Here is a 27054-nt window from a genome sequence, read left to right on the forward strand (position 1 = left end):
AATTCTTTATATATTCTTGATTCATGTTCTTTGTTCTCTCTCTTTATCTATATATACATATATATACATATATATATGTGTGAATTTTCATATATATACAAATGCAATTTTTTTGAGTCAAAGTTCTCACTATGTGGCTCTGGCTGTTCTGTAACTTGCTATTGTAGACCAGGTTGGCCTCAAACTCACAGAGATTTACCTATCTCTGCTTCCTGGGTGCTGAGATTAAAGGTGTGTGCCACCAACTCTTTGCTAGATATTTTTTAAAGTCTTTACACAGACTTTTGTTTATCTCTGTGATTCTTAATTTTGATGTACTGTTTTTTCCTTCATACACACTGGCATTGTTTTTTTGGTTTTTTTTTTAACTTATTTTTGCAGTTACTTGTTTGAGGGGAAGGGAGACAACTTGTGGGAGTTGGTCCTGTCTCTCTACCACATGGGTCCTGAGGATTAAACTCAGGCTGTCAGGCTTACCAACAAGGGCCTCTAACTACTGGGCCATCTTGCTGACTGGGTATCTTTTAATTTCTTCAACAGTGCTTATCTACATCCAGCGTGTTTTGATCACATCCATACCACTTCCCTCTGTTCCAGTTCCTCCCTCATCTCTTCACCACCTTATATCCCAACATCATGAGGTCTTTGTGTGTTATCCACTGAATCTGTTTAGTCTTCCTAGGTGTGAAGGGGGAGAAAGCCAACTACTGGGGCAAGGGGAGCCTCTAAGGCAGTGTTTTTCAACCTGTGGGTTGTGACCCCTTTGGGAGTCATATGGCCCTTGCACAGGGGGGTTACCTAAGGCCATTGGAAAACACAGATACTTACAGTATGATTCATAACAGTAGCAAAATTACAGTTATGGAGTAGCAATGAAAATAATTTTATGGCTTGGGGTTACCACAACAGGAGGAACTGTAGTAAAGGGTCATAACATCGAGAAGGCTGAGAACCACTGCTCTAGGGGGATGTGTCCTTGAAGAAAGCCTCCAGTCCCAGCAGCCACCAATTGCTAACAGCTCCTCAGCTAGGGCTAGAAGTTTAGGAACACCTTCCCACCCCATGCTGGGATTTGGCCCAGCCAGATCTTGTGCAGGTCTTGAGAATGCTGCCAACAACCACTGTGAGTTTATGTGCAACTGCCCTGTTACATCCTGAAATAAGGTCCCCTTATAGTTATCCACAGCTTCTGGCTCTTACGGTCTTCCTACCCTCCTCTTCCACAAAAATCCCTGGCCTTCAGAGAAGGAGGGGGTGTGATATAGACGTCCTCTTTAGAGATAAGCACTTAGCAGTTTTATTCTCTGCGTGTTGACTAGTTGTCCATGTCTGTGTTACCACTGTCTCCTTCTATAAGCAACTTCTCTGGGTGAGGGCTGAGAAATACACTAACCTATGGGTATAGCAATAAATCATTAGGAGTTGGTTCAAGTTACACCGTAAAACTATAATAATAAACCAGCATGGTACTGGCATTTAGACAGGCACATTGACCAGTGAAAGAGATATAAGTGTAACTCCTACATCTACCTGTGTATGTGGGAGCTGTCTTGTGGATGAGACAGAAAACTAAAGTAAATAGCAGAGGAATTGTGAGAGAAGTCCCTTCTATGTTCACACTGCAAGTCTTAAAATGAGACGTGGGTGGGTTTTCTACTGTTTCAGGGCAATCAGTATCAGTGGGAACCATCCCTCACCTTATCCCTTCTGGCCACGGCTGATCGTGCAGTGCCACGCACAGACATTCTGGCTGACCTTCCTCCGAAGCACTTGCCAAGTCTAGACCAGACGTAGTTAAGGAAGGAAAAGACTAAGGTAAAGGGAGGGAGCTAGACTCACGGCGAATGAGCCTGTCTTCCTGCCCTAGTCCCTAGCAAGCTGATGGCAAACAGCCAGGCACTATTTATTGCCCCTTTGACTTAACCATCTAACCGGGTGTGGTGAGAAATGGATTTCACAGGAAAGCATCTGGGATGGGAGAACCAGGGCGTATTGAAAGCAAAGCCGAGATGTCTCCTTCCCATCAGATTTCAGTCTCTGTTAGAACAGCGATTTTCTTGGGTCCTTAAGAAGTGGCTAAATGAGCTGTTTGGTGACACAAGACACAGCAATTAGCACTTTTCTTGGTAGAAATTGATTAAAGCCATATGCAAGCATCTCAATAATCACATGTGAATTTTCTTTCATTAAGAATGTTCTTAGATATGATTTTTCAAAATGGTTGCCAAGGAAGAGTTTCCAATAATGACTGTCTGTCACCAGGGATCACTGCAACTGGGGATTTAATGAAAGTAGATGATGTTTTAGCCAGTATGAAGAACCAATTGAAGAAATAATTTAACATGTTATCTCCTGCAGCTGAATTAGACCCATTGATGCCAGCGTTATTATTTCTATCAAACAGCTGAGATTGTGAGATTCATCCCCATCGATCAGTCCCCATGGGATTCAGGGAGGGTCACTCAGAAGGGGTCTTCAAAGTGTTATCTTTGCTGCTAACCCCAAGAGCTCTGTCCCACCCAAAAGAGGGTTCCATTTAGGGCCCAGGAGGATGACAAAGATTTTGTGCTATAGATAAAGTTAGGAGGCACTTCTGCATGCTTGGGAACGAGAGAGCGCTTCATGTGGCTTTGCCCGCATTCTGCCCAGTCTTTTACTCTAGATAATAGGATGGAACATTACATTACCTAAGGACACACAGACGAGTAAAAGCTGCAGGACACAATGCTTGAAATGGGAAAGGAATGGGAAGCAGCTATTTCAGTCTCAGCTGGCGGGAAGTCAAGTACCTTGTGGAGATGGATATTAAAATGAAATATTTAAAAATAGCTCTGTGGAGTTTAGTCAAAATGAGCCAGGGGCAATAAAACATTAATACTTGTCTCTTCCTCACATTTATAATTGAGTATGGAAGTCAGAAGTCTGTTAGAACAGAGGGAATGCACCATTTTGAGGCATTCAGGCCATTCAAATAAACACCAATGAGTAGATGGGTATTGAACGGGTCCCTTAACCACTCCTGGCCTCTCGCTTACTCAGCACAATATGAAGTATTTGGAGGAGATTTTGAAGAGATCTTCACCTCAGATGGTTTATATATAATCATATGATCTTTTAAGGGAAAGAACTTTCTGCTATTTACTTTGGTTTTCTGTCTCATCCACAAGACAGCTCCCACATACACACTAGGCCACAAAGGGGCTTTCTACCTACACATAGCATGCTCTTCCCCTATTTTCCATTTACTAAAACTTTTTTTAAAAAAATACCAAAGGTATTAGGAGCAGAGAAACAGAAGCTAGGCAAATAAACATTGGTCCTGTCAGGGCAGAAGTACAGCCAGGCATTCTCTGCCTCATCATTTAGAATAATTCAGGCTTTGAGTCTGTAATTATTACATTTATTTTCTTTACAATGAAAATGTACACTAATTCCCTCCTCGTGTGTGTGTGTGTGTGCTCATGTGCACAGGCAGATGACTTGTTCATGAACATGAGGTACAGTTGTGCAAGTCGGTGGACAATCTTCCTGTCAAGTCTCATCTTTCCACCATCTTTGGCCAGGGTTTCTTCATCAGGCTAGCTGGACAGACAGCTTCTGGAGATTGTTGTGTCCCCAGCTCCTATCTCTCCTGGGGTTACAGACCCTGGGTTCTGGGGATCCACACTCAGGTGGTCAGGTTTTCACAGCAAGCAGTTCTAACTGCCTAGCTATTTCCCCAATCACAATAACTATTTCTACCCCAGGTCTGCGTTCGCTCCTCAGTGTCCTTCTGACAGTGGTACCTGAGAGAGAACAGATGTTTTTAATACATACATTCTAGGGTTGGTAAGATGGCTCAGTGGGCAAAATCACTTGCCACCAAGCCTGATGACCCACATTCAATCCCCACGACCCACACGGTAGAAGGAGAGAACAGACTCCAAGTGGTCCTCTGCCCTCCACTCCTGTGCTGTGGCACATGTGTGCTCACACACTCCGAAAGTAAATAATAAATAAATGTACAAGAATGAAGATATACTCTACATTAACCCTACTTAATTATCTCCCCATCTTCTTTTTTATTCCAGATAATCGATAACAGATTTCAAGACCGACCAGTCCAGCCCACAGGGTTGGTGTCCAAAGATTCAGAAGTAGCCATCTGACTGCTTCCCTGTGAGTACAGTTTGTTTCTTTGGGCTCTGCTTTCAGTAATTATACAACCTTTCTGCCTGACTTGCTAAATTCTTGCATGCTAAAGGTCCATCATGGAAAACCAGCCTGCCTGCTGCAGCCCTGATGGTTTAGTTAGCACTCTGTGGGTCGGGTACCTGCCTGCTGCAACCCTGATGGTTTAATTAGCACCCTGTGGACCAGGCAGATGCTATCAAGGTTTTGAGGAATACTCTCTGCCCTTTGTAATGACTTTCTGGCTCACTCCAGTAACCGAACTCTTTGCTCCCTGTGACTAATGCTGTCACCTTGAGGCAGCAAAGCGGATGACTCAACCCCACGGAGTCCATAAACTCCCAGTTGTAAGAAGGGTAGTGATTTCAGGAGCAAAATGCAGAAACTAAGTGACCAGTTAGTTTTCCGGTGCTGTGATAAAGCACCTCGGCCAAAAGCAGCTTGGGAATAAAAGCATTTAGTTTGGCTCTTGGCTCCAGAGGGTCTGGAGTCAGTCACTCACAGAAGCAGGGCAGCAGCGCACAGCAGGAGCCGGAAGCTGAGCGATCACATTCCAAGGGTAAACAGGAAGTAGAGAGTGAGCTGGAAGTGGAGTTGAGCTTTAGCAACCCCCCTGCCCCCCCCCCCCCCCCGCAGTGATGTACTTCCTCCAGCAAGGCTCCACAGCCTTAAAGTTCCATAACCTCCCCAAACGGCACCTCCAATCAGGGACCAAGTTTTAAATACGTGTGACTGTGTGGGTGTGTGGGTGTGGGGGGGGATGCATTTCCTATTTAAACCATCACAAGTCTCCCAGCCGAAGCACCCGAGAAGCACAAAGAGGGGCCCTTAAGGCAGGGTAGAGAAAGCAAAGGAAATGGGGGTGGGGGTGTGGGGGTCTTAATTGAAAGGGGTTCTTTTTGTATTTTTTTTTCAGGAATCTAACCCCATTCTCAGGCAATTATTGCTTCGGGGTTATTTTATTCTTTCCCTATTCCTCTTGCTTCCTTTTTAGTTCCTCATGTCCTTGGTTCTCTTTTAGCAGAATCTCTCTTGAGGGGTGGTGGTGGTGGTGATGGTGGTGGTGTGCGCGTGCATGTGCGTGCATTTGGATAGTATGACTATTGGCAGAAATGGCTATCAGTGTGTGTGTGTGTGTGTGTGCGCGCGCGCGCGCGCGCGCGCGCGCATTTGGACGGCAAGACTGTCGGCAGAAAGGGCTATCAGAAGTCTAAAAACCCCTTCTCTGCATACCCCCATCCTTTGCAATGCCAGCTCTCTTCAAGTACTCACTCCCATACCTCCTTCCTTACCATCCTAGCGTAGCCAGGAAATAGATGCCCGATGTTGTGGAGGTACTCCCAAATGTCACTGAGGCTTGATTCGGGAAGTTCACACAAATTTCTCTTTCTATAAGGTAGGAAATTTTGCAGGAAGGAGCTGCGCCAGGGCGCTGGAGTGAATGATGGCCCGTGGCCAGCGTAGGTGCCTCCCAGCTGTACTTCATTACCTTCCGTCACCTGACAGGCTTGACGCAAAAGACCGCTTTCTTGTGAGATGTGAAAGACGTGCTTTGAGTTGTAAGCACCCAGAAGCCTTTGCTCTTGTTTCAGAACAGCATGAATGAGAGACTTTATAGCCGCCGTGGGCCAATATGTTAAGAAACAGTTGAGGCTCCAGATGGAAGGACAAGTTTGGGGATTTGTTTTTTTCCATTTCCAGAATGAGTTCCCCTGGACACACTTAACAAAGTGTTTGGTTTCTCGCTTAGCTCAATTTTACTCCAATGTGTTATACGTCGTAGGTTTAAATGTAAAATATGATGTTTGCCTATGACTTTCTGGGAGTGGTCGTAGAATGAGGTTTGTGAGAAAAGGCCTGGAACTCACATCCATCCAGGAGTCTCCCCCACAGGATGCTGCTCCAGATCTTTGTCCTGAGACTCGCAGGAAGTCCAGAATGACCCTGGGCACAGTCATGTTTGACTAGGGATTGAAGAGCTGCATAAACACAGTTCTCAGGGGCTTCCCACCTGGCTGGATAGGAGAGCAAGAAGAAATGCTAGCCTCACACATGGACCCTTGTAAGCTTGGCTAAATGATGGTGCTTCCCTGGCCATTGGAGGAACTTCCTTGAGAGTTCACATCCATGAGAGCCCACCACAGTTTCTAAGGGAAGAGAATGCCAGAGTTTATGGGTAGAGCCGGCACAGCATCTGGGTAAAAGGCAGATGCTGCTGCCAGGAGCCCTGTCTACAGGTCCTTTCTGGCCCTGGTTCCCATTCACACAGAGAATATTCAGTGAAGAGGAAGGAATGGTTGAGCTATTTATACCTGAAACACAACTATCAGAAGTCCCACCTGGAGTTCCAGAACGGTAAGATCTGACTGCACAGACTCCTAAACTCTTCTTACTTCTGCCCCGACTAAGAGCCACAACCCTCCAGCAAAAGAACAAATGCATGACTTGGATGGGGGTGGGCAGTGGGTTGAGACAGTTTCCTTCCTACTATTCTCTATACCCAAAGTTCAACAATGCCAAATTAAATCTCGAGTCCATTGAGTTTTCTGAGAGGAAAGGGCAGAGTTGCATTCCGTGAAACGGATATTTTAGGCTAAAGTTATTACTTGGGGGGTGATCCCCCCCTTTTCCTGGTGCTAAACAAAAGTCCATCATTCATTCTAACACCAGCTTTAAGAGCTGGAGACAAATGGAGTCTGAATGTTCACGCCAGTGTGGTACGAATGAGCTGTGATCTCAGGATGTTGGCTGCTCTGCTGACAGGGGAAAGAGTGGTTTAATGTCTTTGGCTGAGAACACTTTCTGAAAGGGTGGAGAAGGCCAACATTAATATCGAGTCCTGTTATTTAATAACTAAAAATGATGTATTGTGGATGGGGGCATCCGAAGACCGGAGGAAAGTGTGTTCCTCAAATCCAGAGGACGCAGAATGGGAGCAAACGCCAAGGCACTGGGCTTTAAGGAAGGAGCCATTCTAAGAACGTTTTCTTTAAGGTCTTCAAAACCTTCCCCTCATGAGTATTTATAACCAGGATTTTTAACTTGATTTTATTATAAATGCAGGTGGTCCCTGCATTTAGGATTTCTTGATTTTACCAAGGGTGCAAAGCTGTGTGCATCAATTAGAAACCGTGTTTTGAGTTTGGTGCTTGGATCTGTTCCCAGGCTAGCAATATGCATTCCGATGCTCTGGCAATGCTGGGTACCACAGCTCTGCTCCCGTCTGCCCATCGTGAGATCGAACAACCAATGCCAGCAGTTTGTAAATTAAAGATGTAATTATAAGTTGAGGGTGGTGCCTACCATGAGGCGCAACTTCCTCCAGCGTCAATCTTTCTGTCTGAGTCTTTCGTCCTACAGACATACACTGAATAGGATCTCCTCCACCCCAAGTGCTATTTCAGGTCCGGGCTAGCAGTTCTGGTGTCCTTTCCTATGAAATGAACCCTTTTCAAAACTCAATGCAATGGAGAACTTGGTGGATCCAGTGATGTGCTCCGTGATGTAAATTGGCCTCATCTTGGCAAAAAGACACAATATTTTAAAATTATAGGCAAAAATATATTGCAATGTACCATCTATGTCTGCCATTCTTCTGAAGTCACTTTTATGGTTTTTTGTTTTGTTTTTGTTTTTTGAGACAGGGTTTCTCTGTAGTTTTGGAGCCTGTCCTGGAACTTGCTCTGTAGACCGTGCTGGCCTCGAACTCACAAAGATCCCCTGTCTCAGCCTCCTGAGTGCTGGGATTAAAGGTATATGCCACCACCACCAAGCTTGAAGTCACTTTTTAAAGTGACATCTGATTGTCCCTGCATTATCTGTTTCCATAATTCTGGTTTTGAAGGGCATTTAAGGGAAAGAAGAGGACCTTAACAGTTGTTTCTGATGAATTGAAATAAAAAGCAGAGAAAGGCTGCCATGGCATTTGAATTGAAAGTTCATAAAAATCAGAGGTGAGGCACCAGCAGGAGATGCTTATAAAGGCAGTAGGACCTCCTGTTGGGATAGGGCCCTGCCGCAACTCCAGGTCTAATTTCTTCCACTTAATATTATATCCTGTCTCTTAAATGAAGTCTCCAAAATAACCCACAAACCCCAGATCTCCCCAGAAACGGACACAGATGAACTCCCATGATTTAGATTCATGTCAAAAGCTAATTACGTGAGCAAAGAAAGACATGGCCGAAGTGTGAAGTGTGGTGGTTTGTTTTTATAAGATTTTAGAATGCATTCGGCTTATTTTCTCAAGTGTCCCCCACTTAAGTGAAATAATAAATCAGTTTGCCAAAGCGCAAATGAACACAAACAAGAGATTCATTTTTACTTCATTAATAAACATCAAGTATGAAGTTACCCTAACAGCCAGCGAGCCAAACCCTCTGACAGGAAATAGCTCCTGGGAAGACTTGGTAGGCACATAGAGAGCCTTCCAGACTGTCACGTGATCATTTCATCACTGAAGTCCTTGCTCCTGTCTCTCTTGCTTCATCCATTTGCAGGTCCTGTGTAGCCGAGAAGTGTGATTGAAAACTCACACTGTGGGGCCAGGTTGCCTGATCATTAATCCCAAGTCTGCTATTAACTCGCTCTGTGCCCTTCCATAACCCCTCACTTTCTCTGCATTTCCATATCTCTGTGTGAGAAATGAGGACAATGAAGATTGTTACCAGGACCTAACACAGGCATTGGCAAGCTTCATCTGTTAGCTAAACCGATTCTGTGGCCTACGTTAAGCTTGAATAGGATCCTATTGAGTTCATATGAACACATCATTCTGAGTCCAGTCTTGTAGTTTCTTACTGAGGTAGGACTGGCCTACAGTCAGACATCATGAGCTGCATAAGGAGTCACAAACCAGCCACTGGAAATCCATGGGACCCTGAAAACGTGCTTCCTTGCACAGTATGTTTTTGATGTTGTTTTTGTTTGCTTGTTGGGTTTGGGTCGCTGTTGTTTTGTTTTATTTGTTTACATTTCGAGCAGGAATGTTCTTGGGGCTGCATATGTTTCTTATTTCTCCAAAAGCCACCACGTCTGAAATATTTACTTCTCTAAAAGCATTTGGTTGGTCGTGCGTGGTGTAAAGGAACGATCCCATGATAAGCGAGTACTCCTAGGATGAGGAGCCATTTCCCAGCTCTCGGGAGGAAGGAGATGAGTTGAGCGAGGAGAAGTGAACAATGAGGTTCTTACCCAACGCGCTAACTGCAGGGTTCTGATGAATCCACCTGCCCCAGTTCTATGCAAGTAGCTGCAGAAAGCAAATGGGAGCTAGGTGGGTGGAGTAAGTGCTTGCATAGAAGCACAGAATCACATGCTTAATACTGTTTAATGTTTTCCCCATCAATTCCATTCAGCAAGTATTTCCAGTGCATCTATAATCGCATAGAAAATACTCAAGACAGGAAGGGGCTATCAAAGCCCTAATGTTGAACAGCTTCAGATTCTGTCAAGGCAAAGAGAAACTAGGAAATACTTGAATAGCCAAGGTACATGGTGTTGAATACTAAGAGAGATGTTGGCAGCTGTGGTCTAGCCATTGAGTGAGGGGGATGAGCGCGGTGGCGCACGCCTAGAATGCTAGCACTTGGGAGGCAGAGGCAGGAAGATGGCTACAAGGTCCTGGTCCATACAGTGAGTTCCGTGTCAGTAGCGCTGTGTAGTAGGAAGAGGAAGAGAAAGAGAGGTGTTCTCTGTTCATGGTAAGAGTTGAGCCAGATTCTAGGAGGATAAAATATGAGATGGTGGAGCGGGGAGTAGTGGGCTCTTCAGGACCCAGAGAGCAAAAGCAGGGCCTAATGAGAACAGATCGTTTGACCTGGCCAAGAGCTGGGTTCATCTGTGAGGGTGAACATCAGAAGTAGCCATGAAAAGGTTGCTGTCTACGGAGGATGGTGGCCCATGGGAGGGAGGTTATCCTTTCTCAGCAGGCCCCTTGGACACCTAAACCTCTCCACCACTAGCCCTCTCCGTGGTACGCACTCTCCAAACCAGGAGTCCTAGGTGCCCAGCAGCACCCTGACCTTTAAGGCGGCACCAAATGGAGACAACAGTGACTTTCAAGTGCCCCTAAGGCATGCTTTGATCGCTCCTCTTGCCACCAAAGGATAGCCAAGTTGAAGTGAGACAGCCTCTCCTTGCTAGGGTCAGGGCAAACTCTTTTTTTTTTTTTTTTTTGCTATGTAACATCTGTTTTTAAAATATGACTGAGACCTTGACTTTTGACTTAAATCCATTTAACTCAAAAAAAGCAGCAAGAGAACATCTTGTTTTCATGAATGTCCAGGGCCCGTGTGTCAACAAACAAAAGGTTGGTTTGTAGTATTCCGAGAGGTAAAGCTGCTTGTGAGATATCCTGCCACGGGGGTAAATTTCTTACAAGCTGTTCTTTTGCTGGAATTGGGAAACAAAGCTTGAAAGCACTGCGGACCAGCTTCGTTTCAACAGCAAATTTCTTCTTGCTGGTGGGCGAGAAACATCCTTTTAGCTGGCAGGTCATTGACTTGGGTGGAATAGGGGGCTGGCCTCTCTTTCCTGCCTCTTACCCCAGTTGATATCGTAAATGGACCCCTCTTGTCTGCATAGATTCTAGCAGACAGCGTCCTGTGGGTCATTATTTTTGGATTCCTTAATAATGAATCATTATTATTAGGACCTGGGTGGGAATGGAGGTGAAAACAGATCACCATCCTGAACAGCTGACCTTCCTGACCACTTCTTTAGAGGAGAGGAAGGGAGAGGATTTGTGCTTATCTCCCGTAGGACCGTGCCTGGCATGTAACAGGTGTCAGCTTATACTTGATAAAAGACTGCAAACTTTAGTGTCTATGTTCCTTTATGAGAGCCACCCTGTACCTGGACGGATACCACCCATGTCTGAGAAGCAGCTAGCATCCATAATCCATTCTAACACTGAAGAAACCTTTAGGCCCTTCCCGCAGTTCACGCTCACAGCAGCTTGTGGTTCTGTGTCCATCACTGCTAATCTCCGCCCCCAGCTGTAAGCTTGGGGTGGGGGCAGGCGGGGTAGCTACATTCACACCTCATATCCACAGTCTAGCCTAGTGTGTTTAGCTGCAGTAAAACACCATGATAAAAGCAACCTGGGGAGGGAAGGCTTTACTTGGCTTATGCATCCCAGGGCATGGTCCATCATTAAGGAAAGTCTGGGAAGGAACTCAAGACAGGATCCTGGAGGCAGGAAGCAAAGCAGGAACTATGGAGAAATGCCCGCTAGCTTGCTCTCAGGGTCACTTTCAGCTACCTCTAAGGACCACCTGCCCACATCAATAATTAGTTGAAACGATGCCCCAGAGACTTGACTAAGGCTAATCTCGTGGAGGCACTTTCTAAAGTGTGCTTTTCTCTTCCCAGATGGCTCTAGCTTGTGTCAAGTTGACAATAAATAAAATAAAACTAGCCAGCACACCCCACAAAATATCTGGTATACACAGCTGACACTTCATAAATATTTATTGGCTGTTGTTTTTTGTTGACACTTTCACCATAGTGATAATTATACACCCACAACCACTCTTGATTATAGCTTGGTTCAAACACAATGAGGAAGACAAAGGAGCTTATAATGTGAGCTTGTAAGGACTTTTTGCATGGTGACACAGCCATACTCATTTAACCAGACATTCCTTCCATTACAAATGCCTGCTGAAAATCATGGTGGGATGAGCTAGTTAAGCCTGTCTGTATTTTCTCAATGTAAACTTTTCAAGTTCTATCCACCATCCAGGCTATAATTAATGTTATAAGATAGCAGCAGTTTCAGACTGCTTGAAAAAGCATCATTTATTATATTTTTGAGTGTTTGCCCGCATGGATGTATGTATGTGCACCGTGTGTGTTCCGTGCATGAGGGAGCAGAAGAGGTCCCTAGATCCCATGAAACTAATGTCACAAGCTGTGTTAGCCACCATGTGGGCTATGGAAATGAACAAGGGTCCTCTACAAGGGCAGCCAGCGCTCCTAACTGCTAAGCCATCTCTTCAGCCTCAGTTTCAGAGTTTTTAAGTCTCTCAGACAGTTAACTCATTCCACTGGAATTGATCTATGAAACTTTATCTTCATTATCAAGAAATCCAGCTGGGCAGTGGTGGCGCACGTCTTTAATCCCAGCATTCAGGAGGCAGAGGCAGGTGGATCTATGTGAGTTTGAGGCCAGCCTGATCTATAAAGAAAGTTCCAGGACAGGCTCCAAAGCTACAAAGAAACTCTGTCTCTGAAAAAGAAAGAAGGACGGAAGGGAGGGAGGGAGGGAGAGGGAGGGAGGGAGAGAGAGAGAGAGAGAGAGAGAGAGAGAGAGAGAGAGAGAGAGAAAGAAAGAAAGAAGGAAGGAAGTTTTGGCCTGCTACCCTACCTGGTAAAGACAGTCAGTAAGGTATTTTGGCAACTGATGGGCACATGACTTAATGTCCACGTCCACTTGTTCAGTGGTCACACTTCCCGCCATTTCATTTTTACTGCTTATGTAGACGAAGTTGACATTGGAGTGATTTGTGAGTTCTGGCATGTCCCAAGAGAAACGCTGGTTTGTTTACAAGAGGTGAAATTCCACAATAGTTTTAATATTATTATTTGTGTATTTGAAAACATTCCCAAAGAAACAAATGTGGATGCAGGAAAAATATTGGGGGGAGAAAAGAAAAATAATACTCCAAATTCTGACCAATTCTATTTTGATAGGTTGAGCTGACTGCCAGCTGGCCACAGGGCTGACTACTTGTAATCTATACTTTTGGTAGGCCACATGTAGTTCTTGGAACTGTTTATATTAAGCTGCTGAAATTTAATTATTCTAAAATTGGCAGGACTCTCTTTGATTATTTAATACAGAATTGCTTAGTCATCTCTCGACATAGTGTGGACAGCTTTTGTTTAAGTGTGAATAATTGAAAAATGCAAATGAGGTCCAAAAAACGTTTTAGGTCAGGTAGAAAAACAAGAAATGATATTTCAAAAATTTTTTTTCAAGATCTTTTAGCAAGTGGTGGCCACATGTTTTAATCTGACAAGCAAGGTACATGTCAAATTAAAGTCCTAAATTACAAGTCCCCCTTTCCTCTTTCCTTTGTGGATTTTGTCAGAAGCCAAACCTGCTGCTGTGGTTTCGTAGGTTCTGTAAAGCATGGGCTTTCTTTTCTAGCAAGAGGACAGAAAAATCAACAATCAGTCATGCGCAAAGAGCTTTCTCGTGCTCAGAGACAAATCTGGGCGGTATTGCTGGGTGTCACAGACTCCCCTTCCCTTTTCAGTTGAATGTGGATCTTGCCATCCTGAAAATGACTTACCTCTCAAACGCAAAGCAGCTTCACAGCCTAAGAAGAAACCAGTAGGCACAATGGCACTCTTCCCTTTATTTTCAACTTTAAGTGGTACCCAAGGTCTCCGTTTGCTTCCTGGGAATGCCCACGGCAACCTCACGCTCTTTCGGTGAAAATAGCAGTTCTGGGACCACTGGTAAGTCTTCCGTGGCCACTGGGTAGTGAAGCCCGGTCTGGAAATGAAAGTCTCATAAGCAAATATTCAGAACCGTGCCTTCTGTTTCTAATTACTGAGCATGGTTAGAGAGTGAAATCGGGCTACACTTTTTTTTTCAGACTGATGGAAGCATTTAAATGAGCTCTCAATGTCAGTGTTTTCTAATTATGATGGAGGAGTGGCATTTCCAAAGGCCATGGAAATCTGAAGCTTTGCGGTTCAAGCCTGACTCTCTTCATTCCTTACGGATGTCTTTTTTTTTCTCCTTTGTAGCCTCTTCCCTCCAACACAGATGTCTATCTACATCCTCCTTCCCGAAACTAGAATGTTCTTCCGTCTAGCACAAACTTCTTCCTCTACAGAGGAAAAACACCCAACTGTAATCAAAATATAAAACAGAGCTCCATTCGGCCACCAACACAACCCCAAGGTCCCTATGCCTAGCCGTTAAATCAGTCAACACCTTCGTGTTTGTCTGTGTACCAGTTAGCTTCAGCGAGGAAGCAATGCCCTTACTATAGTACAGTCTAAGAAGCATGAGCTGAACGCTGAGTAGAAGAAAAGAAATTGGCTAAGAACTTGGAAGAGTAACGAAAGTTATCCTCACCTGAAGGAAGCCCCCATCTTTCAGGGACCATACACATGTACCCAGGAAGTCTCATGTAAGCCATACACAAGCTGCCTGGTGGTAGGATTATGCTTCTGGATCAACTCTGGACTCAAGTCAGTGAGCGTGCTGGTTGTTAGCAAGTCCCCGATGTGAGCCATTTCTTCTATAAAGTCTAGATACTCCCCACTAACAAAGTAGTTGGACCTGCTGTTTGAGGGGGGCTCGTGTGGAGAGAAGAGAGAACATTCCAATTCATTTCATCTGTCAGTTTGTATGCTTGACTTATGTAACGATTGCATCCAAAAGGCTTAGTGGATCATGTCTGTTGGTTTGGTTTCAGCGCTTTTCATTGCAGATTATAAATTTCACGGAGACAGTTTCCAACTGGGTTCATACATTGCAGGAGTGATGATGAAGACAAACAGAATTTGAAACATGTACTAAGGAACAATTAATGTATGATTAATATACTACCAGCCCTTCACAGCATTGCCCTAAACAAAACACCTCTAGGTTAAACCTTGGAGTTGTTCCTGGTAGCATAAACAGGTCTGTATCTTGTCGTTTCTGGTCTTTCAATCTCTGAATCTGATTTGATCACCAAACTTATGTGTGATGGAATGAGCCAAGCACCAAGAGCAGACACGTGTAAGTAAGTCAGCGAGTAAAATGATCATACATCACTTATGGCAACTCAGAACCTCCTGATCTCATTTCCAAATAAACCTCTCTGGGACCTTGTCCCTCAGTGTGAAGAGTGATCTTTATCCGGGCAATGCCCTAGCCTCTATTGAAAGTGCCAATCATCATATCGCTTTCTCACTTGAAAGTACCTTATCAAGCCACTCTGCCCCACCCCCAAAGACTGCCCGCAGGACTATAGAGGGCACCCACAGGCAAATGTGGAGAATACTTTCTGCTTCCCATTTTATTAATTCACTGTGTGCATGTGTGTCACTGTGTGTGCATGTGTGTGTGAAGGCCAGAGATGACCTCGAGTGTCATTTTTTTCTGGAGCCTTCTACCTTGGTGTTTTTGAAGCAGAGTCTCCCACTGGGATCTGGGTCCTACTGATCAGGCTAAACTGGCTGGCCAGAAGCCCCTGCTCCTAAGCACTGGGATTATATAAGATTGACCATTGACCTTTAAAAATAAATGAACAATAAAGCAAACCTCATGTGCTCATGGAATAAGTTATCTCTCAGCTTCATTTTCTGTTCCGTTTGTTGTCTGTCTATTTGTTTCAAGACAGGGTCTCACTATGTATCCCTAGCTGTATGAACTCACTCTGTAGACCAAGCTGGCCTGCCTCTGCCTCCAAAGTGCTAGGATTAAAGTGTGTGTCACATTGTCTGGCTTCATTTTCTGAATTTTTGTGCAGCCTCTAAACATAAGTGAGTTCTGAGCACTTGAAACGGGACTGGTGAAGCTGCGGAGCTTAATTCTTAATTTCAACGACTTTTCGTTTATTTACATTTAAATTAACTGACTGGACAACACCGATTTACATGGGTAAAAATCTTTTTGACTTTAGCTATCCACAAATGGTCATATTGCCTCGTATTAGTTATTTTTCTCATTTTTATGGCAAAGGCCACTTAAATAAGGAAGAGTTTATTTGGACTCAGTGTAAGGAGCAATGCCATCCATCATCATTACTGGGAAGTCACGAAGAAACAGATGACTGATCACATGGTGTCTGTAGTCAGGAAGTGGAGTGGTCTACCGTGGAGCTGCCTGTCAAACCTCAAGACCCACCCCCGTGACTGTGCCCTCCAGCAAGGCTCCACCCCTAAAGGTTTCACAGCTTCCCAAGGCAGCACTACCTGCTGGGGAGAAGAGTTCAGTTTCATGAGCAGGTGGGGGGCTTTCCCCATTGAACCGCAGCTCACTTCTACCCTACTCTTTCCAGGGAAGCACGTTCACATGGTAGTAGTATCCACCCTCTCAGCTGCAAGCACCTAGTCCCTGGGAATCCTTGGATAATTCTACTGGTGCCAGCTCTCACTTGACATCTGAATTATGTCTAATAATTGTGTCTATGCTTCAGTTAGTGACAGATACACTGAGAGGGAACATTCAGACCCCCTTCTCCTTTTTAACAAATCTAGATATTAATTTAAGTCACGTGGATTGGATATAGTTAGTAGAGAACCATTATCTTCGCCTTAGGCCTCACCTCTGACACTGACTTTTTTTTTTTTTGGAGTCCAAGAAAGTACCAGTATCCATGTGCTGAGTCTTATTTGGTATTAACCTGTATTTTAGTCTAACTCTCCTTGAGTATATTAAGGAAAAACAACTCAACTTTTAAGCAAGGGACAGAAGCATGGTTTTCTATGCTTTCCCTTCTCCTCTTCATTCTAAGCAACTTTCAGGTTGCTCTAGGTATTAGTCCATTATCAACCCTAGTTTCCTATTTATTGTGCTGTGGTTCAGAAGCTAGTGCCAAAGTTACCTGTTTCTCCATGTTGCTTCTTAAAACAGGGATGGACTTCCTCTTTGTACTTGAGCAGATCAAATAATGATAATCTCAGAAGTTTTAGAAATGTAGAAAGCATCCAAATGAAGGTGGTGTTGTTCATGGTGCCACTTCATGATGCCACTTTATAGCCATTAATCGTGTTGGCCTTCCAAGGAGTGGGGTGGGGAGACAAATAGCGTTACTATGCAACTGCACATTGGTCGACTTCCAGAAGGTGAAAGAGACGTCTCAGAAACATTGCTATGAGTAGTGTGATGGCCTTCGAGTCTCCTGCTTCACAGGTGGAGAAATGCAGTTGGGGAAAGGTATTTGGAGTAGACAGAGCAGCAAGAAAGAGGGGGAACCAGGCCCTTGCCTGTTAACCTTCTCAGAGACGGCTTTGTGCATTGAAGCCCAGTGGTTAGAGAGAAGAAACACAATGAGAAAGCCAGACTCCTCGGCCTGGCTGTTTTAATTCTTACAGTGTAGGTCTTGAGACACGTGCTCTGGTGATGACTGTCTTTCAAGTAGCACAGATTTTTGGAACAAGACAGTAGAAAGTTGAGCTAAAGTTAAGTCCAAACTGTTCATTACAACCCATTTGTTTATTTGGTTTTTAAGTCCCCGAAGAACTATTCAGTTTGGAAAAGAGCAAAGCAAGTTGATGAATTGCTTTTTTTTTTTTAAAAAAAAAAGTTCATTTTCTAAAGTCATAAAGAAACACTTTAGTTTTAGTGCGAAACTATGGCAAATGTGCATTTACATAACTTTCGAGATTCATATGTAATCTAGTACCAAGGTCTTTGATTCATTTCATAAACACCACAGTTAATAAAGTGCAAAGAGATGGACTGCATATAGGAATATAATTCCTATACTCAAAATGATAAATATTTAGTCTAAAAATGAATTGACTCAAACAAGGTGCAATTTCTGAGTGCCTACTATGGCCCAATCATGAAGGGCTTGTTTTTGTGCGACTATTTCTGTTCTTAAGTGACCTCCAGGATGAAAACACATGAAAAGTAAGATATCAATAAAGTAATGAGTGCTACTTAAATAAAATAATTGATGAGCTATGGAAATGATGAAATTATCAATTGTCAAAATGAGCTATGGCTCCAAAGGGGAGTGCTCCTTTTAATGAAGGTCTTCAATTGGGCGTTACAGAGGAGATGATATTTGAGTCAGGAATTGATGACTGAATAGAGCCTGGAGAGTGAAGAGAGAAAAGGTGCTCATTACAGATGGATGGCATAGAATAAATAAAAACACAGCATGAGAAAATTGTAAAGCACATTTGAAAACTAATCAGATATATAATATATATGTTTTTTTAAAGTTTCTGATGACATGGCACTATCAGCTTGAAAGGAGAATTAGTGATTTCTAAATCATAAGATTTTTGAAAAGAACCCACTTGGTATTTAAATTTTTTATACTTAGAGAAAATACTGGTATGCCATGCTTAGCTCTTCGTCTTTACCAGACAGGAGTCCGGGAACGAAGGAATAAAGCCGCAGCAGTCTGTGGAGTAGGTTGAGTCTTTGAATGCCAACTGGTCCAACTATCTCACTTACAGAGAAGAAAATCTCAGAGAGTTGTGCTGTGTTGTTTTGTTTTTTCCGGTCTCCTAAGTTCAGGGTAGAGGCTCATACAGGGGGACAGCTAGGTAGCTGAAGTGAGTGAAGATACTGCGGAGAACACGGCGGAGAATCTAATACTGGGATGCTTTACACCCAGAGATCACCCAGTATCTTTCTGATGAAGAAAAGCATCATTGAGTTGCAGCAACGGCACAGCTGATATTAAAACAATCTTTTCGATATTAAAACAAAGTGCGCCCCCAACTCTCACCCATGAACCTCTGTATTCCGAGAACAAAAGTCAGTGATGGGCATGGACCAGTGTTGAAGCAGTCAGTGCATCTGACTGTAACCAAATGCCTGGAGTTGAACGTTTATAAAGAAGGAGGTGACTTCTGCTTAGTCATTCTTGGCAAGACATTATGGTGACTGGCATCACAATGGCCAGAGTGCCTGAGTAGGGATCTTCCCCATGGCAGGAAACCAAAGAGCAGGAAGGTACCAATCACTCTTATAGCTACTCAGGTGAGAGAATGCCAGGGTCCTTGGAGAATGGCTTTAGTTCTTTTCCTACTTCGGGGTCTCAGGGCTGTCTAACCTTCTACTAAGGTCCCTCTTAAATGTCTCACAATCTCCTAATGTCACCATATCAGGGACCAAACTTCTATCAAACCACAGCAGATAGAGACAGACAGAAGCTTGAAGAAATACGAGGCTGAGAGAAATGTAAAGAAATACAGCATCCAGGAAGGCAAACACTTCTTTGCATTATTGTTGCATTCTAGTGATCCAATCTTGAGTAGACCACAGTACAGGTGTGTAAATTATTTCTTAAACATTGTTTATAAAAGTGATTTGGAGGGCTTCATTGGATGCAAAGCTAGTTTAGTGGTTAGAGATGGATCAACACCTTAAGAGTGCTTGCCGCTCTTGCAGAAGACGAGTTTGGTTCCCAGCGCCCACCTTGAAAATGTCTGTAATCCAACACCTTCTTCTGGCCTTTTTTAGTATTTACACTCAAGTGCACTTATCCACACACAGACTAACACTCATACACATTTGAAGCATGATTAATAAAAACTCAGGGTCAGAAATTGGGGTTCAACCTGAAGATCCGAAAAGTAAAACAGTCAGCCACTGGCTTTTACCTCGACCTCAGACCGAAATGATGATCCTGCCTCTTGAAATCTCTGAATGAGACTATGTCTGGGAGTTGTCTCTTCCCCTTCCCCCCATTTTATATTCCTCTCTAGGGCTGGGATTAAAGGTGTGCACCACTGGGATTAAAGGCATGCACCACCCGATTTCTATGGCAACTAGGGTGGCTGCTGGGATTAAAGGTGCATGTCATTGTGGCTACTGAGATTAAAGGTGTGTGTTACCATAATCTGGTTTTTAAGGCTGACCAGTGGGACTGTTTTACTCTCAGATCTTCAGGCAGTCTTTCTTTATTAAAATACATATGAAATGCCACTACACACATTCAATTATTTTTAACTAAAAACAAATCTTTAAAAGATTAGTTTAAAAAGAGCTTATCTAATGATGAGCATAAATGTTAGAAGACCAGAATTTCTTGAGATGGTAGAGATAGTTACACTGAGGACAAGGACAAAGCAAGTTAGACAGAAAAGATGCGTGATAAGGAAGGTGTGGTATCAGAGCAGAAACTTAAGCTATCGAAAATATGACACTTTAAGAGATATCAAGGTGTCAAATACCTTACTATCTCATAATAACTCATACAAAGCACCAGTAAGAGCTTCTTTGTGACTTGCTAGCTTTCTGATTTAAGTGGATGTAAGGCTGAGGTGAGGGTGGATTTAAAGGGTATTCTGATCTCAACTTGACAGTCCAAGGATTAAACTGGAGGACTCTGACAGGCGTCGTCTCTGAACTGGTCAGAGACACTCCTAATCATTCTTTGAAATGAAAAGCAACTAGCAGACTAGCTCAAGAACAGTATAATGATTGAGTACATAGTTTGACAATATATGTGATGGGGAGGTTATAGCAGCTGCTTCATAAACTGTCTGTTTTAACATAGCAGAGCTATCCAGTTATGGAAAAACTTGGAAGAAGTTGAACGTAGTGGTGCGTGCCTGTAGTCCCAGCACTTGGGGGGGGGGGTTAAGGCAAAGAGGCTTTCAGGCCATGTTGGGCTACACAGTACATCTGAGGGTCTGAGCTATGTGAGACTCTGTTTCAGGAAAATGAAGAGACACAGAAGAAAGGTAAATTCTTATTGTTAGTGAAAGAAGCCAGTCTGAAGAGGCCATCCATCTAGTGAGTGATTCTGAAAATATGACTTTCGGGAAAAGCCAAGGTTACAGACTGTGTTTGTTTCCTATGGTTGCTGTAACAGAAACCCCAGTGTGGGAGGTTTGAGGTCTGAAGTCAAGTGATAGGCAGGCCATGTTTTCTCTGTAAAAGCATCATAGATTAGGGTTAGAGGAAGAAGGAGAGACAGATGGGGCATGGGTGATTTTCATGGCAAGCAAGCTAGTCTGTAAGGGTGTTGTGACGGTGAACACATGACAGTATGCATGTTACAAAATCACAGAGTGTTCTTTATGGGTTTGAGTACATATTAGCATCAGGTTGTCAACTATAACGCATGTACTATAGCCCTGCGAGATGAGAGAAACAAAGCATGTTCGTTTCCTATGGTTGCTGTGACAGGAGTCTGATAGTGTGGGAGGTTTGAGGTCTGAAGTCAAGTGGTAGGCACGAAGAAGGATTTGTGTCATTCCTTAGTCTTCACCTTCTTATAGTGTTCTCTCTGAGTCTTCAAATTATCTCTCCTTTGTATACGTTTCCCTTTGTCCCTAATTTTCTTTCTTTTAAATAAGGACTCCCTTGTTTTAGAATAGGGTTTGTATTAATCACCTTACCTTAACTACACCTGCAAAGACCCTATTCCAAATAAGGACACATTTCAACATACTGGAGACTAGAACTTTAACATTCTCTTTGTGTATCTGTCTCTAGCTGTCTGTCTGTTCTCTCTCTCTCTCTCTCTCTCTCTCTCTCTCTCTCTCTCTCTCTCTCTCTCTCTCTCTCTGTCGCTTGCTTCAGGAGTGCAATTCAACCTAAATGTAAGAGACCATGTAAGAAGGGAGAGAGAAAGTAGTGTGAAGAAATTCTGTTCTTTTTTTCTATTTATTCTATGCTCTGAGAAGCAAAATTTATTGATCAAAAAAACTAAAAGTTTAAAAAACTAAAAGCTAGCCCTTGGGGAGGATGCCATCAGCCCCTTCAATGTCTCTGAAGCAGCAGGTTTTATTTTTAATGCATTCTGAGACAGTCGAGACAATGACCTCTACATCCTGAAGACTTCCTATACTCTTGTCCATTATTTGATTTCAGATGTTCTGGAAATCAACAGCGTATAATTCTCTACAAAGGCCCCATTTCCTAATAACCGAGTGCTTGGTTGGAAACTCACCTACTCGTGACCTTTTCTTGTTTTATGCTTTCTATACAAGTGTGTATGTGTGAACACACACATGTCTAAGGTGGCTTGTGCTTGCCACAGAACTTGACCCATACAGAAAAAGAATCGGGTTCAATCTTTTAAAAGAGTTTCAGGAAACATACACAGTGAGGCCATATGCCCATGGGGGAAAACAACAACAACCTTATAAATGTAAAACAAAATACTAGAAGATTTCTTAGGGTTGGGAGAAGCTCAGTTGGTAAAATGCTTGGCACACAGGCAAGAGGACCTGAGTTCAGACCCCCAGCACCTGATCAAGATGCTGGACAAAGAGAACTATATGTGTAATCCCATCCCTAGGGATGGATGGGAGCATGAACCCTGGGATCTGATAGCCAGATAGTCTGACTGAACTGGTGAGCTTCAGATTCAATGTGAGACTGTCTAAAAAAAATAGGTAGTAGGTGATAGGAAACACTCCTTACAAAAAGCTAGGAAGAGGAATAGGGTCTGCAGGCTCCAGTTCTTCCTAAGTACTACCGAACTTAATGTACTTTACTCTTTTGGGGTTTTGGAGAGGAAGTGGTGGGGAGACAAGATTTCTCTATGTAGCTCTGGCTGACCTGAAACTCACAAAGATTCCCCCTACCTCTGCCTTCCAAGTGCTGGAATTGAAGACATGTGTTGCCACACCTGGTATGTGTACTTACTCTTTAGGTATGAGTTGTAGCCATTCAAGTGATAAGGTATGAAGATTGTTAGATGTGGAAAATATCTTAATTTTGAAAACTGGAAATAACAATTGATTGCTCCTGAATCTCAAAGAAGAACAACAAAGGAATCAGAAAACATGGAGAAGCATTCGTTTTGCTATGCTATGAATCTAAAATGTACCATTGTTAATGAACAAATGTCTTTTGCCTTTTTAAAAAGACCAAGCATTAATATCTGCCCCCCACACACATGCACAAATACACACACACACACACACACACATCTGCATACTTACATGCACACACCCTACAAAAGAACACTTAATTTCTTGATTAATGTTATGCCCAAATCTGCATAGTCCTCCAAAAGCCAACAAGGAAACTGAGTCCCATATGTATCAGCAAAGAGCCTTTGTTTTATGCAAGTTTGCAAACTTGGTCTCTCCACACGTCCAATGTATTGGAATAAATGGAGAGTCCCAAGCTCAGTTAGAGTTGGGTTTTTATAGTAGTAAAGGTGGGGTGAGGGGTTTCTGAGGTTCAGGACCCTTGATTGGCTGACATTTGTCTTGGGGTGTCCTGGTGAGTGTGTGCTGGAGGGTGATACTATCTACAGTGGTTGGAACATTAGGCATTTTCTTTGGATGGTCTGTTCTTGGGTGGTGCTCAGGTAATCTTAGTTTATGGTCTTTCTTGCAACCAGGTATTGCTTCAGGGTAAACTACTGAGACTCAGGCCTCTATTAAACCTATCGATGGCTGAGTCCTACAAAGGCAGGTGATAATGGTGGAAGTAAAGAACTTCCTTTGGGTGGTCTGTTTCTATTTAGTTTATCATAGCTGGCTCCTACAGTTAAAAGATACTAATCAAAAATAGAACTCATTTCTTTTTGAGGAAAAGTATCATATTTGATTTACTGGATATGGGTATACTTGATTCCCCATCTAGGGCAGGAGATGGAGAAGAAACAAAGTCATGCAGAGGCAGGAGAATCTCTATGAGTTCCAGGTCAGCCACAGCTACAGGAGGGGGAGTGGAGGAGGACAGAGGAGGAGGAATACACAAAAATACTACCCCCTATCTGTAAACGGAGGCTGAGTTCATTTCCCAACTGCTCAGACCCAAATAATCACACAGAAACGACATTAATTACAACACTGTTTGGCCAACGACTCTAGCTTATTCCTAGCTAGCCCTTACATCTTAAATTAACCCATTTCTATCAATCTGTGTATCACCACAAGGTTGTGGCCTACAGGTAAGGTTCCTAAGGTTCTGGATGCTTACATGGCATCTCTCTAAGTCCGCCTACTTTCTCTCTATGTCTGTTCAGATTTCCCACCTGGCTTTACTCTAAAGCCACTGGCCAAAATAGCTTTATTCATTAGCCAATAACAGCAACGCATATACAGAAGGACATCCCACACCTACCTCCTTTGGAAGTACAGAAAAGGGAGGAAAGGGAGGCTCAGGAGCCCCTGAGGTGCTGGTGAAGTATGGAGGAAAGGACTTGGGTCCCATCCTGCCTCTCTCCTGGACCATGAACTCTGTAGAATCTTGAGCCAAGGAGAAGACAGTGTCCACGTTTTCTAAAACAAAACCTGAAGCATCCACTTACTCCTTAATCAGGGAGCATGCCTGTCTTTAAAATGCCCAATGTGGGAAACTGTATTGGAAAGACAAATACAGTAATCAATCCCTGGCCCACATTTAAATTTTCCTAAAGTTTGTCAGGAATGTCGGTCTCATCTATGGATTCCTCCTTTAGCTTGCCTGTCTCTCTTGTGGCACCCAAGAGCTTCATAGTTGCTAAATTCTCTCTGCCTGGACATTTCATCACCCTGCTTGTTGTGAGTTAATTCCTATTTAATTTTACTGGAAAGTATTCAGCACTGGCTGGGGGAGGGGAGGAAATGAGGAGACGTGTGTGCTGCTGCTCCCCAAAGAAGGGGGAATCACTTAAAATTCTACCTAGACATGGCTTCTCCTACACAGGAATAGTGCAATGTTCTGCTTAAGACCAGCCAAGAGCCATTTTCACAAATGCACCTCCCTGCCATACAATACGCACAAGCACACATACACATACATGCCCACGCATAAACAAACACCCACATAAGTGCACACACAAGCATACACATAAACACACACACACATAAACACACACCACACATAAATAAGCACACACACACAAGCACACATACATAAACACATACACAAGCACACACACATAAACACATGTACAAGCACCCACACATAAGCGCGCACACATGCACACACACAGACACTCCCAACAACCAAGAGTTGTATCAAACAGTACACAGATGAGTTTTTACTTTCTACCAGATACCCACAGAACATCCTCCACAAAGGCACTGGTCCACAGAGTTGCATGATAAAACACTTTTGTGGTCCCCCCCCCGCCCCCGTGCCCACAGGTACATACCCAGCCTATACCCAAATCTTAAGTAGTTTCTCTATGGTTAGGAAAGAAAATGACCTTCAAGTAAGTAATAAGAGGTGGGGAGTAAGAGGGCAGAACTGGAGGCAGGAGAAAAGTTTTCAGGTAACCTCATAAAGACCCTCAAATCACTTTTATTTTTTATTCTAATAATTATAGAGAGTTCAAACTAGAAAATGTATAAAGTTATAGGGTCTTAGTTGGGAGAGAGCTTTCTATTTTCCCCTCCAAGTTAGGTTCCCACTCCACTCTTTAGCCCAAGCTGGACTTTCAGTGTCCTGAGTCCTTGACTGCATGCATGTCCCGCCACATCTGGTCTGAGAAAGACCTTTCTGGTTGGTGAAATGAGAAAAGAAAACCTTGCTTCCTTCATGACTGCAACTCTCTTGTCAGAGTGAAGCAAAACAATTGGAGATTTTTAAAAACTCCAATAAAACCCCAAAATCAAGTTTCTAAAGATTCATAGACAGTTTAATACCTCAGAGAATGCAGAAAGTGAGAAAAAAAATCCAAGCATTGCATGGTTTTGTTTTTATTGGCTGAGACTTGATTTTTGTTTTTATGAACTATACAAGTAGTGAGGGCAAAGTACTTTTATACCAATTTATTTCAATTTTTGTTCTGAACTCGTTTTCAAACAAAGCTGTCATCTTGTCATGGGCCTGGCTTTTCCCATCCTGATTTTCTTGCACAGGACAAGTGCCTCATCTCATCTGCATAGAAGGTGCTGGAAAGCATTTTTGTGATCTGGGTACAGCCAGAGCAAGCACCGAGGAATCCAGAGGAAGTAGAGGCCTCCTGCCTCACACAGGAAGCAATCTTCCAGCAGACCTTAAATGTCAGATTCCAGGCTAGTTTAACTAACCACTGACAGCTCCGTAAACAAAGCGAAGACAGGAGCCCGCTTCCCCTTTCCTGGGAGTCATTTTGGGTTTGGGGACTGTGGGGAAATTCTGGAACATTTGACTGCATTGCACAGATACACAAGGGAAACAGGCTTGGTATTTGAAGGGCTGGAAATTCTTCCCAGAATCAAAACCATCTCCGAGGAGGTAGGAAAGGGTAAAATGGTTGGATTACATCTGGAGAGAGCCGGGATTTTTAAGCTCCAAAGACTGAGCTGCCTTCCAGACTGCTGCGTCCTGGAGATATTTTTTTCTCCTATGATTTCTGCAGACTTAAAAAAAATCCCAATACTAACACTTTCAGAATATGCAAATGCCTGCAGGCAGCATTGTTGAGTTCTCTTTTTCTCTGCCTACTCTCTATGTATTTCTTTTCTTGCCAGTTTTCTTTTCCTCTCTTTATTCCCCTCTTGTTTTTCTCTTTCTTCATTTTTGTGTTCTGGGGTTCAACGAGTGACAAAGGACGAGACCATTCAGTCATTCTGAAGTCACTTTGTCAATATTTGTCCCCTGCAAGTCCTTCTTGCTTTTCTAAATATAATCCTGGGCTCTGACTCTTCTTTAGTACTTTGAGAATGAGAACTGACCACTGGCTGCCTTTTCAGTACTCAAAGGTATTTTTCCTAAAAATAAAGAAAAGATGGAGGGGTGAAAATGGGAGGGGCTAAGGCAGGGGCTCATGACTCATTGGTGATCCAGACTCTGCCCCTTTCCTTTTAGATCCAGATTATCATCTGGGCTCCCTAAACCTGCAACCTCACCATGGATGACTTTGAACGTCGCCGAGAACTCAGGAGGCAAAAGAGGGAGGAGATGCGGCTGGAAGCGGAGAGGTAAGAGTCCAGGTTGACAGATACTCACGTTATCGGCAGGGCTCATTTCCAGTCATAGTGACTTCCCTCCGAAGGGCCAAGTGAGGCCATATTGCACATCAAATGATTTGCAAAATAGTTATGGATGTAAAGGAGTTTTCCTGTTAAAAGTCTAAACTTTACACTAAAAAAAAAGAGAAAATAGGAAATTTTCAAGGAAAAACAGAGATTGGAGAAGAATTGAATAATTGCATTTTTACCGAGGCTGTGTGCACTGGGGAGTTTGTAATGGTAATGGCAAGGCATGAACTAAGGCTTAAAGCCACTAATAATATTGAAATGACAGAGAATCTAAATACCGACTATTGGAAGGCTCTTAGCAAGTCCCATAGAGTCTTATTT

The 27054-nt window shown here is 43.3% G+C and overlaps 1 protein-coding gene across 5 annotated transcripts in view; it reads left to right on the plus strand.

Moving 5' to 3' along the window:
• Cald1 (caldesmon 1) overlaps positions 1-27054 on the plus strand; it is a 187696-nt gene that overhangs the window by 62917 nt on the left and 97725 nt on the right. For all 5 annotated transcript variants that reach the window (XM_075953837.1, XM_075953838.1, XM_075953841.1 and 2 more), the window contains exons 2-3: positions 4071-4158; positions 26561-26673. In XM_075953837.1, coding sequence (XP_075809952.1) covers positions 26603-26673 — 71 coding nt within the window. In that variant the 5' untranslated portion in view covers positions 4071-4158; positions 26561-26602. The remainder of the gene's footprint in view (positions 1-4070; positions 4159-26560; positions 26674-27054) is intronic.

Source organism: Microtus pennsylvanicus, chromosome 19, assembly GCF_037038515.1.
Source record: "Microtus pennsylvanicus isolate mMicPen1 chromosome 19, mMicPen1.hap1, whole genome shotgun sequence".
Taxonomy (NCBI): Eukaryota; Metazoa; Chordata; class Mammalia; order Rodentia; family Cricetidae; genus Microtus; species Microtus pennsylvanicus.